This window comes from Plasmodium gonderi, assembly GCF_002157705.1.
Source record: "Plasmodium gonderi DNA, contig: Chr13, whole genome shotgun sequence".
NCBI lineage: Eukaryota > Apicomplexa > Aconoidasida > Haemosporida > Plasmodiidae > Plasmodium > Plasmodium gonderi.
Window position 1 is genome coordinate 450,276 of NW_021628938.1, and position 17,989 is coordinate 468,264.

The 17,989-nt window shown below is 29.3% G+C and overlaps 4 protein-coding genes across 4 annotated transcripts; all 4 read right to left on the bottom strand.

The window, feature by feature from the left end:
- Positions 1–82: 82 nt before the first annotated feature.
- On the bottom strand, positions 83–3,628 carry PGO_130640 (hypothetical protein, conserved; the record flags this gene model as incomplete). Its single annotated transcript, XM_028689580.1, has 1 exon — positions 83–3,628. One exon carries the CDS (start codon positions 3,626–3,628, stop codon positions 83–85), a length of 3,546 nt encoding a protein of 1,181 aa, XP_028545381.1.
- Positions 3,629–6,156: 2,528 nt separating this feature from the next.
- Positions 6,157–7,062, bottom strand: PGO_130650 (shewanella-like protein phosphatase 2; the record flags this gene model as incomplete). Its single annotated transcript, XM_028689581.1, has 1 exon — positions 6,157–7,062. The coding sequence occupies one exon, from the start codon at positions 7,060–7,062 to the stop codon at positions 6,157–6,159; it is 906 nt and encodes a 301-aa protein (XP_028545382.1).
- Positions 7,063–8,601: 1,539 nt separating this feature from the next.
- Positions 8,602–11,370, bottom strand: PGO_130660 (IMP-specific 5'-nucleotidase; the record flags this gene model as incomplete). The annotated part of the gene is made up of 9 exons (XM_028689582.1): positions 8,602–8,719; positions 8,906–9,074; positions 9,252–9,329; positions 9,435–9,652; positions 9,942–10,074; positions 10,216–10,366; positions 10,490–10,617; positions 10,835–11,071; positions 11,268–11,370. 9 exons carry the CDS (start codon positions 11,368–11,370, stop codon positions 8,602–8,604), a joined length of 1,335 nt encoding a protein of 444 aa, XP_028545383.1.
- Positions 11,371–12,538: 1,168 nt separating this feature from the next.
- PGO_130670 (eukaryotic translation initiation factor 3 subunit 8) lies at positions 12,539–16,472 on the bottom strand (the record flags this gene model as incomplete). Its single annotated transcript, XM_028689583.1, has 3 exons — positions 12,539–12,701; positions 12,858–15,613; positions 16,392–16,472. 3 exons carry the CDS (start codon positions 16,470–16,472, stop codon positions 12,539–12,541), a joined length of 3,000 nt encoding a protein of 999 aa, XP_028545384.1.
- Between the last annotated feature and the right edge of the window lie 1,517 nt (positions 16,473–17,989).

Genomic DNA, 17,989 nt, shown 5'->3' on the forward strand with positions numbered 1-17,989 from the left:
TTTTTTTCTTTCCTTTCCTTTCCTTTTTTTTCCTTTTTTTTTTTTTATTTTTCCAGCTTCTTTCCCTCCAAAAGAACTCAAATCACATGTCGAAGTTTATCAAATTAAAAATGTCCTTTAACTTTCTCTTGTAATCCAAATGGCTGAGTATAATTCCACTGGCGTCATAATTTTCGACATTTGGTACGTTCACAGCAATAAGCCCAGCGACACTTAATTTCCATTCCATATATCTATACAAGAAACCTAGAAGCCAATCATTTTTTGAATATACATTAATCACACGATTCGTCACAACCATCCTAATTTTCTCCCACACTCTTGTGCTCGTAGTTGCAGGTAGACCTATAAATATGGCATTACTGACAATATTGTACAGCTTTTTTGCATGCAAATATTTCAAGCAATAAAAAATAACGCGTGCCCCAACCGAATAGCCAACAAGAATAACAGGTCTTTGACCTACAGTGTTTCTATCACTCAGTGCATCTGCTAATATTCTCCCAGCTTGTTGCGCTCTCTCTCTTATAAGTAAATATACATTATCCAAACTTGAAGCATATTTAATTAATGCTAATGGCCACGTTAAAGCAGCACTTAGAGTACTTGCTATAGTATACTGTAACCATATCCTACTAGCTGTTATAGCAAATTCTTGAGAAAGCATGGTTTCAATTAATGAACCTAAGGTTTTTAATAAATGGTTTTCCCATTTTAATGCATATAAATCACAATAACAATTTGGAAATACATCTATCCATGGATTCGTTATATCATCATCAGTTTTTATTTCCCCACTAACACATACACATACACTTAACGATTTGGAGATAGTTCCATTTAACATAATAAATTCAAATGTTCTTATATTTGCTATTCTTCTGCTATATTTGTAGCCTGTCAATCCTGCTCCTCCTGCACCAAAAAGTGAAACAATAAATGCCAAACCACTAGCTGAAGCAAGAAAAGCTGTAAGACTACTACCACCTGCACCCAAGGCTGTTAATCCTGCTATAATACCAGGTGCAGCTAACCCTGCAGTAAAAGCTATTAAAGCTCCGCCACCTAAAGCAGCCGCTGCAATTTTAATTCTTCTTATTTTTTTTCTTTTTGAAGTTTCGTTGGTAGATGCTTGTAATGCACTTATCAAATCTGCGGCCAAATTTTCTTCTATTCTTAATATTAATAATTCATTAATTTTTAAGCATCTTGCAAACTTTTGAAAATACAATTGTATCCTCGCATTATTATTTCCTGTCATGATATATGTTGTGATTAAATCTCTTAGAAGGACTGATTTTACTTCTGGACCTCTTGTTGGTACACCATGATTCAAATGTTTATCAATATCGATCTCATCATAATCACTTTCACCTTCAAAAGTATCTGAGCGGTTAATACTTGTTTTTATTCTAGCCTGTATATTTACACCTACATTTTTCTCATCCTTTCTATCGGATTCATTTTTTTTTGACGTAACATTTTTTTCAAAGTTTGAGCTACTTCTACTAATTTGTTTCCATTCTGTCTCTTTTAATTGTTCACATGGAATTTCTGACCCTGTTTCATTTTTCTTGTTTGGTTCAATCGAATTTTTTACACTCTTGTATTCTTTTGTGTTATCACTACTACTGGAACTTTCATGAGTTTCTTCTTGGCCATGAACCAGAAGATCATTATCAATGGATATCTCCTCCCTGGGATGGTTTTTTGTTGTTGTGTGACAGATTTCATGAGCAGCTTTATTTGCCTCATTAGGTAGTTTCCCAAGTGGATGATCATAAGACATGTTCTCATCATCTTTTGTTTCATTATCATATGGGTGGATGGGTCTATCATCAGGGTTAGGTAGATCAAGGTTTTCCGGGAAATTGCAATTATCTGAATTAAAAAGTTTATTATGACTTTGTTCATGCATTATTGGACTGTTATTATGACATTCTGAAGAGCTTCTCTTTTCATTATATTGTGGATTTATCTTGTTTATTTTTTTATTATTGTGTTTTCCTAAATAATTTTGATGGTTCTTCCCTGCTTTGGGTCCATCATTAATAGAGATACTTCCTGCTTGTGCAGTTGAGCAAGTGACATTTGATGTGTATTGATGAATAGTTCTATTCTTATTAGAACTCCATGTAGGATTATTTTCTCCACATGAGAAATAATCATTTATAGCCTCCCCATTATATGATTCATCAATTTCTCTCTGAATAAAACTACCACGAATGGAGGATAAATTTTTAGCATCGTTTCTAATATCTTCATTTTCTTCTTCCTCCTCCTCCTCATCATCAAAAAGGTTGCTACTATTACTGTAACGTCTAGGTCCGCTATAAGAAATATCCTTTTCTATATCACTAAATGTTTCATTATTATGTTCGTCTATAATATTATCATTTTGCCAGAAATCCATTTCATTGTTCAATTCTTCTACAACTTTTTGGAATTTTAAATCAATACTTGGTTGAAGGTCTTGTATTTGTATTAACAAATTATCAACAAATGGTTTTTCATATAACTGATATATTTTTTTATCTCCTGTGATATCTCTTATTAATTCTCTTTGTTCTAATGGCTTGATTATGCATTTGTATGCTAATGGATCTATAACAAGTAAATCTGACATTTGTTTAAGAAAATTTTTCGATAACTCATCTAAATGGTTTTGAACTTGTATATCGTCAAATGAGTCTATATGTTTTATTATGATACATGCAAATAGAGCTAAAATGTTTTCTTTAATTACTGTTGGGATATTTACAAATTTGTCATTATTTATTGGTATGTACTGCAATCTTAACGCTTCCAAATTTGCGTTTAATCTCTTTTTTTGTAATTTTCTTTCTTTTTTTTTTATATAATCAATTGTTTCTCTTTCTAAAACTTCTGGGAAATCATTGAATGAGAACTTTTCGAATAAGTTCTGTTTTAAATTATTATGAACAAAGGAGTTAATTCGGTCATAAAAAGGCATCTCTGATTCTTCCTCTTCTTCATCCTTTTCATCCCCCATTTCATTCCTCATATCTTTATCCCTTTCTCCTTTCTCTTTATCCTCATTGTCTTTCTTTTTTTCGAGTACTATAGGTTCACTCTCTTGTTGTACTTTTTTCCTCCGCATATCTACCTCATTGCTCCTAATTTTTTCATTGTCACTGAATGTTTTGAAGTGATATGCATCTCTATGGAGGTTATGAGTACCACCAAAGTCACCTGTATCACCTGGGTCACTATGAGAACCACGCGCGCTATGCCCTCCTCCACTATCAATATAGGACTTGTTGTTGTCTATACTAAAACATTTGTAATTTTCTTCTATCTTTATATTCAAATCTTTAGTGAATTTACCACTATAATACTTTTTTTTACTAATGATATTATTTTTCGAAGCATTGTCACATAAACTTTTTAAAAATGCTTCTTCAATTTCTGCATTCTTCACAGGACTTATATCACTCAGATATACTTTTCCTTCTTCTATTCTCTTCTTAACATGTTTGTCAATACCTTTAACGACATGAATAGATTCAAGAGTCAAGATGGTTTTATTAGATCCTTGAAAAATTTGCTTCTCACTAACAAAATCGTCATCACTGATATCGTCGTGGATTCTGTTCCCTTTTAGCATTTCTTACAGAAAAGTTACTATGCATGTGCATATATATATGTATACATATGACTGGCTAGCACGAATTACCTGCTAATTATTATAAACTCTTTATTATATTGTAGGTATGCACTTAAGGGCCCTATATATGTAACATATGCTACGCAGGTGTCCTATCCACAAATGCGTATAGGCGTGCATATATGTATGCATATAAATATATATATATATATACATATACAAGTACACGTTCGTACAGTTATGTGTCATATATGCATACATATTTTTGCACAACGGACGAATGCTTCCATTGCTTCATTCTATCATCCTAGCTTAGCTCACTTAGCTTTATATATATAGTATGTCGCCCTGGGTCTGTATAAAAAAAAAAAAAAAAAAAAAAAAAAAACGCAATAAATTCACAAAAAAAAAAAAATAAAAGTCAAAATCATTAAATCATTCAAGTGGGAAAATTAATCATATATTTATACTCAATGATTCGTAAAATTAAATCTACATTTATAATTTATGTATTTTGCGATTTCGATTACTATAAAGAAAAACGTTAAAAAAAAATAATGGGTGCATTCACATATATATACAATAAGTGCAATATATGTGAATAATATATATACTTACATACAGTATACGCATACGAATATATACAAAATAGGGATTGTTTTTACAAATTAATTGCGCCTAGTCGGGGAGCTGTAAACAATAAATAAGGCAATAACGAGCTATAGGCGAAAAGTAAACGTAGTCAGCCAATTTAAAAAAAGAGATTTTTCAATACTACGAAAATTATTGAAATACCGATGGGTTATATTACATCGTGCTGCATCATATATTATTAGCAGTCCAGGAATGGCACAATTCGGAAATGGCTAAATTATCATGGGAAAAGATGTATGTAAAGAAAGGAGCATTTTTTATTAAATAATAATGGGTTTGCAAAAGGCTCATATAATACATATATGCATGAAAATATATACGATTACATATATATATATTATTATACATAATGGAATGGGACAATAAAAAGAAAAAAGTAGATAAACCAATTTAGTGAAAAAGAAAAAAATTCAGCAGACTTACAAAAATATGCAAATTAAAACATACATGAGGCAATGAAATCATCATGGAAAAACTAAAATCGACAAAAAAAAAAAAAAAAAAAAAAAAAAAAGCTTTTGAATTATTTAGTGCTTGTTATGATGATTTTATATTTATGTGTATAAATATTTTAAATCTCATTTTTTAAAAAAAAAAATTGGGGCGGTTTGTATCCAGGACAACTGAAGCTAATAAAATTGAAAGGAAATACTTAATCGGGGAAAGAAAAAAGCAAAAAAGAAAAAATGACAACAATTCAAAATAGTGTGTTGCAATATGTGCGAAACGAAGGAAAGAAACACTGCATATGTAACAAAGGGTTGCGCTTTAAAAGTTTGTGGTGCTAATAAAATGAAAATAATTATACATACGTTTCGAGCGTGTGGACGAATTTCCCAAAAATGTTTACATATACCTACATGCATTTAAAATTTCCCCATTTTTCGCTTCACCTGTAAGAAACGTAACTTTTGCAAGCATGTCTTTCTCCTGCATGAGTTGTAATATATGTTTTCGAAAAGAAGTACTTAGAATATCGTCACTTATAATGTGATTTAATATTCCGAGTTTAAATCCTCAAGTCTTTATATTTCTTACCATTTATGCATTTTACGGACGATACTCATGTTCTGCCCCTATGTACATATTTAATGGGGGGCAAAGGTACACAAGTGCATACGTTTCATTGAAGGTACTTGTTTTCGCCACAAGATTAAAGCTAGGACGACAGAATAAAATTAATATTTTTGCAGTAAACAAATGTAAATAATAAGTGGAAGGAACATGGTTAAATAAATACGTGAAAACCGTTTCTATAAGGTGCTGCAAACATTCCATAACCGAGATGTGAACATTTTTTTTGTCAAAAACATATATATGTATGCACACCATTCTAATGGATTGAAAATATATATAAATCGTGGGTTAAAAAATAAAAAGGAAAAATGAAAAGAAAGTCAACATGGCTATAAAAAAAAAAAAAAAAAAAAAAAAAAATCTTACATTTTCGTGTAATTTTTTCACACAAGAAATGTGTAACAGTGGATCACACAAAGATGTAAATTTGTGTGCTTGTAAGTACATAAACATCGTCTCACCAATGTTTACATTTTTTAATTAGAATATACAAATGAGTTATTTCAAACCGTGATAAAACATTCTCTTCATATGTTAAAAATAGGAAAAAATACATTTCGTGCTATTCTTTCAGTCTGAGAAGTCACTTCCGCGAGAGAGGAAAATGATAAGGGGTTAAAGTTAAACCAAGCACATAACACTCATTAATGTTAGCATATTAATTTGTTGTATTCATCACAATATTGATTCACGTAAAGCATGAGCTCAGTCATTTTCCAACCGTTCCAACTTTTCTACCCACTCACACAAACACTTATACAGAAAATGGTAAAATAAAAAATTAAAAAACTTCACTTTTATATATAACGCACATCATATGTGCCATTTTTAAAGTACTTCACATAAGAAATGACTCCATTCTTCCATTTACTTATGCCTGTATCAGTTAATAACAACTTTTCATCACAAAATCTGTTGACCTTTTTATTCTCCTGAACAGTGTGTCCAATTATCATTTTATTCGAATTTAATAAATTTAACGATTTATTTAAAGTGGAACAAACCATCCACTTTTTAAAAATACCATTATTAACAAAAGAAAAATATCGATTTAATGTAACTCCATAATCACAACATACACAAAACTCTTCTTTACTTTTTCGTTTATCGAATAGGAGTTTACAATTGTTTTCAATTTCCTTTTTCCCCTCCATATTTATATAATCAATACCATAGGAGGCATAATATGGTAATACTCCTGCATGTGAAAATACCATATCATTTACCCGAATAACAAATGGCATATTCATTAAAATGTTATATAGTGCTTCATTTTTCATGAACATATCGTTTCTGTTTTTGTATTTTTCTATATCCGTTTCCACTTTATTAAATTCTAGGCACATATTTTTAACTTCATGATTTCCCATTACCATTAAAATTTTCGAATTCAACAATTTCCCCTTTTCATTATATTCTTCGATAAAAAATAATATATTTATATCATCATAATTTGGATCCAAAACATCACCAGTTATAACTATTAAAACATTTTCTCTTATCACATTATAATTGTTGTCTATCATTTTTTCTCTTAATAAAATTTTTAAAAATGCATCCATATCTCCGTGCAAATCCCCTATGCTGAACAGGTCATATTCCCAATTTAAATTGGAAAAACTTGTTTCTTCATATGCATCACATATTTTCAGCAGAATTGACCAACAGATCCAAAATACGATTTTCAAGGGTAAAATGTGCATAGCGTTTTCTCCTAACTACACGAGCTTCATGGGGGGGGGCACATGTACTCGGGCAATATACACAGGTGCATTTATATATATATATATATGTTTATGCTTATGCATGTATATCTATTTATGACGAGGAGCTATTCAGCTGAATGAAAAAAAGACAAAAATAAGTAAAACCCCAAGGGGCATTAATTATCAGCACATAGGATTATTGCCATATATTAAAAATAAATAGCTATTTTCGAAGATACAAAAGCAGAGACTAATTCAAATTGTGTTTGTTGCAATCATGTGTGGGATGAATATTCCTTTAAAGGAGTTAAAAATGTATTTTTTTTTTTTTTTTTTTTTTTTTTTTTATGAACAGTAATAAAATATGAACCGTTAGTCAAAAATGATGAAATAAAAAAAAAAAAAAAAATGCATAGATAGCCAAACTATATTTTAAAATGCTAAAAAATTATAAACTTTTGTAACTAACATTTTAAGAAAAATTTACCATATTAATTTTCAATTTTACAAAGGAACACACAACTTTTACATCGTAAAAATGCACATCTCATAAATGTAACACTTTCTCATAAACTGTGGATGTTTTGGGTATATAAAAGAACATTACATGAAATGTATAAAATGAAATAAAATTTTCTAAGTTCCTTGAATTTATTTTTTTTTCTCCATTAAGAAGGCATATTTTATTTTAATATTCTGTGTTTGAAAACGACGATTTTTATATAACTCATGAAACGATGTATTACACATCAGATATTTAAGCCACATCTGTAGTTACACAAGTAGATCCCCCATGCAATTTTACCTAGACCCAAGTGTAATATCGTGAACTATATTGTATCCACATAAAATATACATTTGAACACATTTCACCATATATTAGAAGAAAATCACATGGATTGTATATTTTGGTGGTTTTATTTCATTTTAAAAAAAAAAAGTAATGTGCGTCAGCTCATGAGTAGTGTATAACAACACTAGCATAAGGCAAATGCGAAAAACAAAAAAGAAGCATTTTACTAAATATATGTCTACTGTGTGATGTTACAATTAAGTTATTATTTTTTTTTTTTTTTTACTTTATTTTTTACTTCTTTTCATTTTATTCTTTTGTGCATTTCTCAAAGATATGCAAAAAGGTAAATGTACAGAGGAAAAGAAATCAATTAGTGCTTAAATTAAAAAACTTATTTGTTTAATAAAAGTAATGGGAAAATGTTGAATAAAAATTATTCAACATTTCTTCTCATAAATATGTATGTGCCATTACTAGGAGAATTATCATATGGCACCCTGGGTGGGGGGCTGTCATTAAACATTTCTGATTTTACACACTAATATATCGCTATACGGTGCTATATATATATAATTATATACATACATATATGCTTCATAAAAGCATAAATATGTAATATTTTGTATATATTTATGAGGGAAACCTGATCTAAATGAATATAATAAGCTCACAAGCGTTGTTCCTTAACGCTACAATGTTGTTCATTAAAAATGAGCAAAAAAAAAAAACTTTTGTTACATTTATTCATTTTCATATAAAACTTCAGGGATAAAGGACTTCATATTTAGGTTCATTATACTTTTTAAGCAGGCTTTAGTTTCCTGGGGATTGCTAATCCATAAGGTTAAACTGCAGAACCTGAAAAAGCGCGAGAAAGGTTATTTTTATTTCTTTTTATTTTTTATTATTTTTTTTTATTTTTTTTTGCCAAATGATTTAACAAGAGTATATAAATAACGGCGCGATATATAACCCGTTTAGAATTTCACCTATTCCACAAAAGTAAGCATGTATATTTGAAATTTCATGCTCATAAGCACTTACCTCGTGGGAAAATCATTTCCTGAGTGTAAAAATTGATCACCAATATGACAACACTTTTTTTTTTCTATTTTCAACAATTTTTGTAAAATTATTAACCCTTCTGCCTTATTTCCAATGTCTACCCACAATTCCTGTCCCCCATTAAAGGCACAATAGGGTGCAGTTATTTCTGAACATGTTTATAAAAATGTATATTTATATAATGTGCATGAAATTTCATTAAAATGATGATGTAAAATGGGAGGGAAAAATTAATGTATATTTTTAATCATGATCACATATATATTAGCACATATTTATATACTATATATATTTCAAAAAAAGGAAAATACGTTTTCGTGCTTACTGTTTTTTACTATTTCCTTTTTCACACGGATAACTGCTTCTTCTAGAACTTCATATTTTATCATATAATTCTTTTGTTCTAATAAAAAAAAAAAAAAAAAAAAAGGTATAGTTTCATACATCTTTTAAGGTAATAGGCAAAATTAAAAAAATAAGATAATCGAATTCAAGTACAATGTATTACCGTTTTGATTATTTACGGATGGAATCTTATCTGGGACTAGACCTATTGATTTTTCTTTTCTATGTATTTGTGCTAACAATTTAAAATCCGTAATTACTTGTTGTAAGCATTCTTCTGATATATCTAATATTTTCTGAATTGTTTCTTTGTCTACATATTTTTTATAATGGTACCACTCCCCTTCAGGAACCGAATATAAATTTGCTTCTTCATTGCATCTAAAGCGTGGGGAATAAAATAAGAAAAAAAAAAAAAAAAAAAAAAGTAAAATAGATAAATAATTTTATTTTTTAAATTAACCTTTTTTGACAACTTTCCTAGTAAACAAGGACCTCAGCACTTGCCCCACATGAACATATGTATTCTCAGTACTGCCTTTTTTAAGGCTATGCATTATCCTTTTTGGAATTATGTACGTAAACATGTATATCTATGCCTACATCTGTATATATATATATATATATATACATATATGTATTTTTTTTTTTTTTTTTTTTTTCGTGTTACTTAAATAAATAATTACTCTCACCGCCCATAACATAAAAATTTTCGTACGACTTATCTTCGATATTATGCTTGGAGAAGTATAGTAACAGATTTTCTAATCTCTTTTGATATTTTTTCGCATCGTTGCTGTATGCTTAAACATGTAAGAAATGATTAAATTCGAGGGTGTAATGTGTTGAGATATATAAACATGTTTACATAACATAATGTATATATATACATACATTTATATATACATTTAGCTATTTTTTATGGCACATGTTACTGCACTAACAGGCCGCAGTTACTATTGCTATGTTCATTTTTTTTAGCAAGCTGGAAATGTAGCTAGCTAAAACTTCATCGTGAAAATCATAGCCATCTGGGTAGAGTGTTTCATCAGCATCAAAGGTTAACAAGTCTAGACCATCTTCAAGTGACAGAATCTTTTGTTTGAAAAAAGAAAAAAAAAAAAAAAAAAGATTTAATAAGAATAAACTTAAACATTTCTTAAAAATTTACGTTTAAGTGAACATTTTGAATTTCACTGCTGTGTTCTTTATACATACCTGCGCAAGATTGAGGATGTGTCTAACTTCATTAAATGTTGGGGGTGCGTATAACCTTTTTGTTATTCTATACTTTTTGTTGTATGTGTGGAAAGCCTTCGTTATTGGTAACTTTGTGAAAAATATTCCTACAAGAAATTTTAAAAAAAACTGAATTTTAAGAGCATGTTCAATGATATAACTTTTCTTTATGTAGATTCAATAAGGAAAAAAGAAGAATTGTAAGCACAAGGAAATGTAAATATTTGAATAGATAATTATGATCATACGAATCAAATGGAAATATGCAAGTGTTTGTGTATAAGCGAAAATGTTACATTTTGAATGACTTGATAAAAAACTAACCCACGTCGTCTATCAAATATTTCAATCGGCTATGCATTGGGTTGTAATAGTGGTCTGTGAACATTTCTTCTATGCTAGATAAAACAGTGTCAATGTTTTTATCAATACAGTTAGAAAGAAAAAGAGACCTAAATATATTCACTAGGAACATGATTAAGCTGTCTTTGTTTTTCAGTTGGTTGTAACTGTAGCGATTGTTCCAGTCTATGACATTTTTTTTCATGTACGAGTTTATCACTATAAGGGGGGGGAGGCAAAAACAAAAAAAAAAAAAAAGGAGTGTCAATGCATATATGAACGGACATGTACATATATGAATAAAAGAATTGTTTTGTCGATTTAGGACCTAACTTTCAATGAACGAAAAGAAGAGTAATATTTATTATATTCCTACTTTTTTTTTTTTTTTTTTTTTTTTTTTTTTTTCTTTTACCATTTCCATCTGATATAGCCAAAAAGTCGAATTTGTCCTGCTTCAAAAAGGCATTCTGCATATCTTCATACACTTCTTGCGAATTGATGTCTAACTTTTCCATTTTTAAATGCAAAGTTTTACTCTTTTTTCTCCTTTGTAAACTAAGTCCTCGGATAGAACTCATAAAATGTATTCCAAAAGATCTCTCTCTCCTAGGAAAATTTCGTAAATTTATTTAAAAAATTTTGTAAAAAAAAGAAAAAATATGTTTTCCCCTAAACAATATATACACGAATGACGCAATTTTTGATATGCAGTTGTGTCATTACATTCACTTGAATTTATCTTTATACATAGTGGTTGAAAGAACGATTAAAAATTAGCGTTTATGGTTAAGTTTTATAAATTATTTTTTTTTATATTTTCAAAAAGTGTTATGTTCGTGTAAGAAAAATATAGAGAAGACTGTTCTCTTATAACTGTTAACGAACTCATCCAACATATGGTCTTCTGCGTAATGTATTTTTTTAAATGCTCATGTAGTCATACTGTTTTAATTCTAGTGTATCTACAATGTACCTTAACACAGGCATGCATGTATGTAAATATAAAAAGCATGTTACAAAATGCAGTATGTTTGACTACCCTTTTTTTTTTTTTTTTTCTTCTTTTTTAAAGTTGTGCAATTGTAAAAAATGTTTGTTGTCCTCTCATCATTTCCTTATTTTATTATTTTATTTTATTTTTTTTTTTGCTGCAGAACAATGTAGAAGGGAAAAAATAAAAGGAGTTAAGAATATAAAAAATATAAAAAGAACAAAGTATATTTTTTAATTAAATTTGAATGAACTTATTTTGTAGTTTTATAAAAGTTCGAGGGTTATAAAAAAAAAAAAAAAAAAAGGATATACATAAATATATGTATATATATGTCTGCAAATTTTTTCATTGTGCGTACACAAGTGTGAGCATACAGTGTTGCATATCTGGTTATAAACACGTGTATGTGTTTTTTTTCTTTTTTATATCTTTTTTTTTAAATCGAGCTTTTAAACGTTCAAATGTTTACATGTGCATTTCTCAGGGGGTAAAAAAAAAAGTGAAAAAAAAATAAAAAAAAACATCTTTGTCGAAAATAAAATATAAATTTATAAACATGTGGGAGTGGAATTTATAAATATATTGTTCACATATATTTTTAATACACTTGTGTTGGTTTTGTTAAATGTGAGTAAAATTTAATTAACGTATACATATATAAGTATATGAAAAAAGTCAGAATTAAAAATTTATGCGAAATTTTTGCTCACAATTTTTTCCTTAAAATTTTTTTTGTAGTGCACGTTCTTATGCTGATGATAGCTTTTTCCATATTTTCCATCTCCTTTTTTGTGGAGCCAGCTGGATTTATCGTCCTTCATCTGCGTTCGCTTTTCTTGCATGAACATGAACCTGTACACGATGGAAAGTGAAAAAGAAAGCGGGTTAAGAGGTATGCATATGAATGCTTATATACATAACATAGACATGTGCTGATTGCAGCCATTTGGGGGGTATAATATATACACTAGAGAATATATAATATAAAGAGTATGTAAATGAACTTACTTTGGATTTCTCATATTAAAGGCTAATTCATTCTGTTCCATAACTTCGTTGATATTTTCTGCCAACTTGATAGCAACTGTTTGTAGTGCAGTAGGATTAACCTTGTTGATGATTATGTGCTTACTGCTTTCGTTCCAACATGCTGGGATTTCATGATTTATCATCATTTTACTTAATATGGAATGAACAGAATTTTCACTCAAATCGAACATTATACATAACTGGTCTACTGCGAAAGAATCATATATGGATATGTATCGAAATATGTATGTCCTCATAGCCTCCTGTTTAATTCTCTCTTGCAATATGTTTTGTACCCTTTCCCTATCACTAAACTTAGACCAAACCGATAAACTGAATATTTTTTCACAGCACAGTTTCCAATTTCCTTTCTGTAAGTATTTTGTTGCTAATAAAATAATTTCTTTATTATTTTCTGGGGGATTATTAAAAACCTGTTTATCATAAATATCTAAGAATCGCCTAAATTGCCTTGAAATAATGTCTTTTTTTGATTCATATGTATGTCTCGCTAAATTTGGCACTTCCAACAACATTGCACATATGTTATTTACACATTCGATTAGTTCAATTGATATGTGCATATGAAAGGAGAGCAGTCTTCTTTTTTCTGCTCTTTCTTGTTCTAATGTTTTTTCTTGATTTTTTAAAGTTGACACTCCTTGAGCAATTAATTCTCGATGTTTATTTTGGGAACATATTTCTCCCAGGCAACAATGTGCTTCATAAATTCTTCCATGTCTAAAAGCACATAACCCTAACTGAATTAAATTCCTGTTGTATAAAATTTGCGTTTGGATATCTGAACTTAGTGCCAATTCATGAACATTGGCAACATTTAATAATTCTTTTGCTTCCAAAAATTCGTCTTGTAAACTTCTATTAAAAGACAATTGCAGTAGGGCTTTTATTTTTTGTTGCTTTGTTCCGTACTCAAATATTTCATATACATATTTTTCAACAACTTTTTTTGGGGACATGTTATTATCGTCTATTTTGGAACCCAACTTATCTGCTTGTTTTGGTGATTGTTCATTAAGCTGTTTGTCCATGTCTCCATTAGTTTGAGTATTGTAACATGCCTTCAAATCACCATTCTCTTTAATACTGCCATTTACATTGCTGCCACCGTTTAAACTACTAAAAACGTTTGCATTACCACTTCCATTATTTTCCATATCTGTTTCCTTCCTTCCTCCATTGGTCCTGTCAGCATCAGTCAATGAAGTGTTGTTTTCCTTTCTACTTGTAACAAAATTCCATATTTGCATAAATAGAGCTTCAGGTTTGTAGTACATATGTTCCAATATTCTCATAGAAATGTATATTGCCAAGTCAGGCAATTTTTTCGTAAATTTGACATAATTGTACCCTTTATATAGTAATGCAATCATATGAACAGTTTTTCCTAGCCTCTTTCTATATTCTTCTGTTTGCGCATCTATATATAATAGTGCCTTCAACAATTCATCATCCAATTTGGCCAAAAACGAAATAAGAGTTTTACATGATCTGGAGATTTTTTCTTTTTCTGTTATAATTTCTTCTGTAATTTCCTCAGTAATGTTAATAGATACTAGATAAAAACTCTCATTTTGAATTAAAATATCTAAAATAAGTTCAATATATTTAAATGCTTTATTCCATATGTTAAAAGACATATATGTATAAACACTTGAAACTATATCAAATTCTAAGTTGATTAATTGTTCTAACACTTCAATATACGATTGTGTACTTATCGTTTTAGCTAATTCACTTAATTTGGATAAAATGTTAATATGTTCATGCTTATCTAAACCTTTTCTTCCTCTCTTTTCAATGACAAATTTAACCCTATTACGTATAACTTCTTCTGATAAATTTTTGGTGCTTAATAATTCTGCATATGCTTTATTTTTTGCAGACTGATTTTCATCTACTTGGGCTGTTTTTTCTTCTTTTTTTGTTCCTTCTTTTTTAACCTTTTTAGTTTTTACTACTTTTTTTTTTTCTACCTTTTCGCTTGTTTTCAATCCCCATTTGCTCATAGCACTTTTTGTTTTATCATCTGCGTCATCCGATGCATATTCATCACCATCACTGTACGACCAATCATCACTGCTGTCATCATCTTGGCCACTTTTTTCATCATTCTCTTTTTCTTTTTTTTTCTTTTTTTTTCCTTCTGCGTCTTTTATGCTATCATCTTCATTATCTTTCACAATGCCCCCTGCCCCTTCTTCTTCCTGTTCATCATCTTCCTCTTCTTCCTCGTCGTCTTCTTCTTCCTCATCCTCATCTTCATCCAATTCATCTTCTAAAGCGGCCTTAAAATCATCCGGATTTTCATGATACAAATTTAATTTATTCTGATAGAATTCACTGCACTTTCTAATTTTTGCTCTTAATTTGTTTAATGTTTGTGCTTTGTTTTTGCTTAAGTCCTTTTTTTCTACGTTACTTTGAAATGTCGTTTCAACATATTTTGTAAACTTATCTAAGTATACGATTGCAAAATTTGGAATACGTTCGGGACTTTCTTTAATCATAAATTTATATAAATTTTCATAATCTTTTAATAATTGATTAAAGTCATTAGATTCCATACTCTCATTTAAGCTGCTTCCAATATTTTTATAAAAATCCAACCTCTTTCCTTCATAGCTTTTTATTACTCTTTCTTCTTCTTCCGAACTACTACTATCAATCGCTGCCCATCGTTCTGCCTGTGCTGGTACTAGTGGTTTTTTATCCTAAAAAAAGTGGCCAAAAAGGTGAAAAATGGCAAATATGTTCATGTATACGTGGTTAACGAATTGACAAACGGTTCAACCATTTTCTGTATGATTGACGATATGTTCACACATGTCATCTTTAAAGGGGTGTTTTGTATATAAAGATCTAATCTTTGAGACATAATTCTCAATGTGAAGACGATTTCTCACTATCTGCTCTTTTGCATGTGGTTAATCGCACCATAGAAATGTGCGTATGAACAAAGAATAGCAAATAAATCGACATGTACGAAGAAAAAAAAAAAAAAAAAAAAAAAAAAAGTATAATGCATGTTTATCATGATAGAGACGTAAACATGCAAACATGAAAAAATAAAAGAAAAAAAATTATATAAACTTAAATTAATACCCTGTGCTATAGGGGCATACGTAATAAAATGTAACAAAAACGCTTCTATAAATTCATGTGTTACATTTTTTTTTTTTTTTTTTAAGACATTTTTTTAAAAGTAGAAACTCGTTAATTCCTTTTTTGTATATATTATACACAACACTAGGGAATCATTTGTGGTACTTTCAAGCCTTGACAAATGTCTCCATGAACATAATTACGTGCGTTCATGTGTAAACACGCTAGGAAATGTAAATACAACCACATATATACACCCACATGCATTTGCTCTCATCTCCACGATTCGTTAACACAGGTGCGTACGTGCATATATATATATATATATAAGAATGCATTCTCTTATTTATTTTATTAGTTTTTTTTTTTTTTCCGTTTTATTATTACATCAATTTCATTGTCCGATGATTCGGTAACGTTGTCACCACTTTCGTCATCAACGCCCTTGGCCCAAAATTTGGATTGCATTTTTCTTTTTTTTTATAAGTAAATGATTCAGCGGAGAATTTCCTTATTTTTCACAGGAAAAATAATCTGTAGGTAATAAATAATTAACTGAATGCTCAATGTAGCATATGCATAACATGTGCATGTAAACAAGTAATCTGCGAGAATGTTAAATGAATTTTTCTAGAAAAAATTTCGGGGAAAATAATAAGCAGAGGGAGAAGGGTTGAAGTTGAATTTAATTAAATGAAGAAATACATAAAGAATAATATGTGAAGCTACAAAATATGTTGTGATATATGTGCAGAAATGATAAACGTGAACGCATACATGTGAACTAATAAATGTGAACTAATAAATGTGAAGCCATAAATATGAACGATCTGATAAATATGTGCGAACTGATCAAATATAAACAAACTGATAAAAATATAAACACTAGATAATAATTATGAATGAGCTGATAAATGTGAACCCTTTAGAGTCAGTTACAAAATGCGAGCTTGTTGGAAGTATTAGGCAGATAAAAATGTATTCTTGATAAATTGTAAATATGACTTGAAATAAAAAAAAAAAATGAAATTTTTTGTGACTATAAAACTGTGAAAAAAAATATATGTATCATTTCCCATTTATTTTTATACAAATACAAATGATATTATATACGCGTGCTTATGTGGGTAAATATATATGAGGATATAACAAATTATATTACAATGCAAAAGCGGTACCACATACATGTACCCATTAGTGTTCACACGGGTACCCGCTTCAAGGCGTTATTTAATTTTCTTTTATATTTCAAAGTGTTCTTGAAAGATTAGCACCTTATTGTTCACCAGTTCTTAATCTACGCTTATGTGGGAATTCGCAGCACTTGCAAATTATATTATGAATATTAAGTATGTATATATATATATATATATACATGTACATGATATACATGAGCAAATACATTCGCCTCCATGCCCAATGAATCACGTATATATGAATTGTCATGTGTAGCAAGAGGATGCTTCACATGTATATACATTACGACGAGGAACAATACACAAGCAAAACCTTAAGCACTTTCATACTAATTTAAATTACATAAATGTAACTTTTAAATTTCTCAATATATGGTGTACCCTTATTTCCATTTCTTCCTAAGTAGAATAAACTTATATAAATGCATATCAGTGTTTTTATTTTATTTTTATATTGTTCCCACTTGGTGTTTTTTATTTCTTTCATTCAACAGTGAAAAAAATTACTTTCATTTTGAAAAAAAAAAAAAAAAAAAAAAAAAAAAAAAAAAAAAAATTACACATAATGTTTACAATAGTGTTAATACATTTCCTCACAGATTGAAATTTTTTACGAAAAATGCAGCGTATTACTAACACAACATGGACATTTCAAAATTAATGAGCTATATAGTATTTACCTACCTACTGGGAAAAAAGCAAAAAATGTGAAAAATGCGAAAAATGCGAAAACGCCCCACAAAGATGAACACTTTAAACACAAAGGCGAACACGTAGAACACAAATACA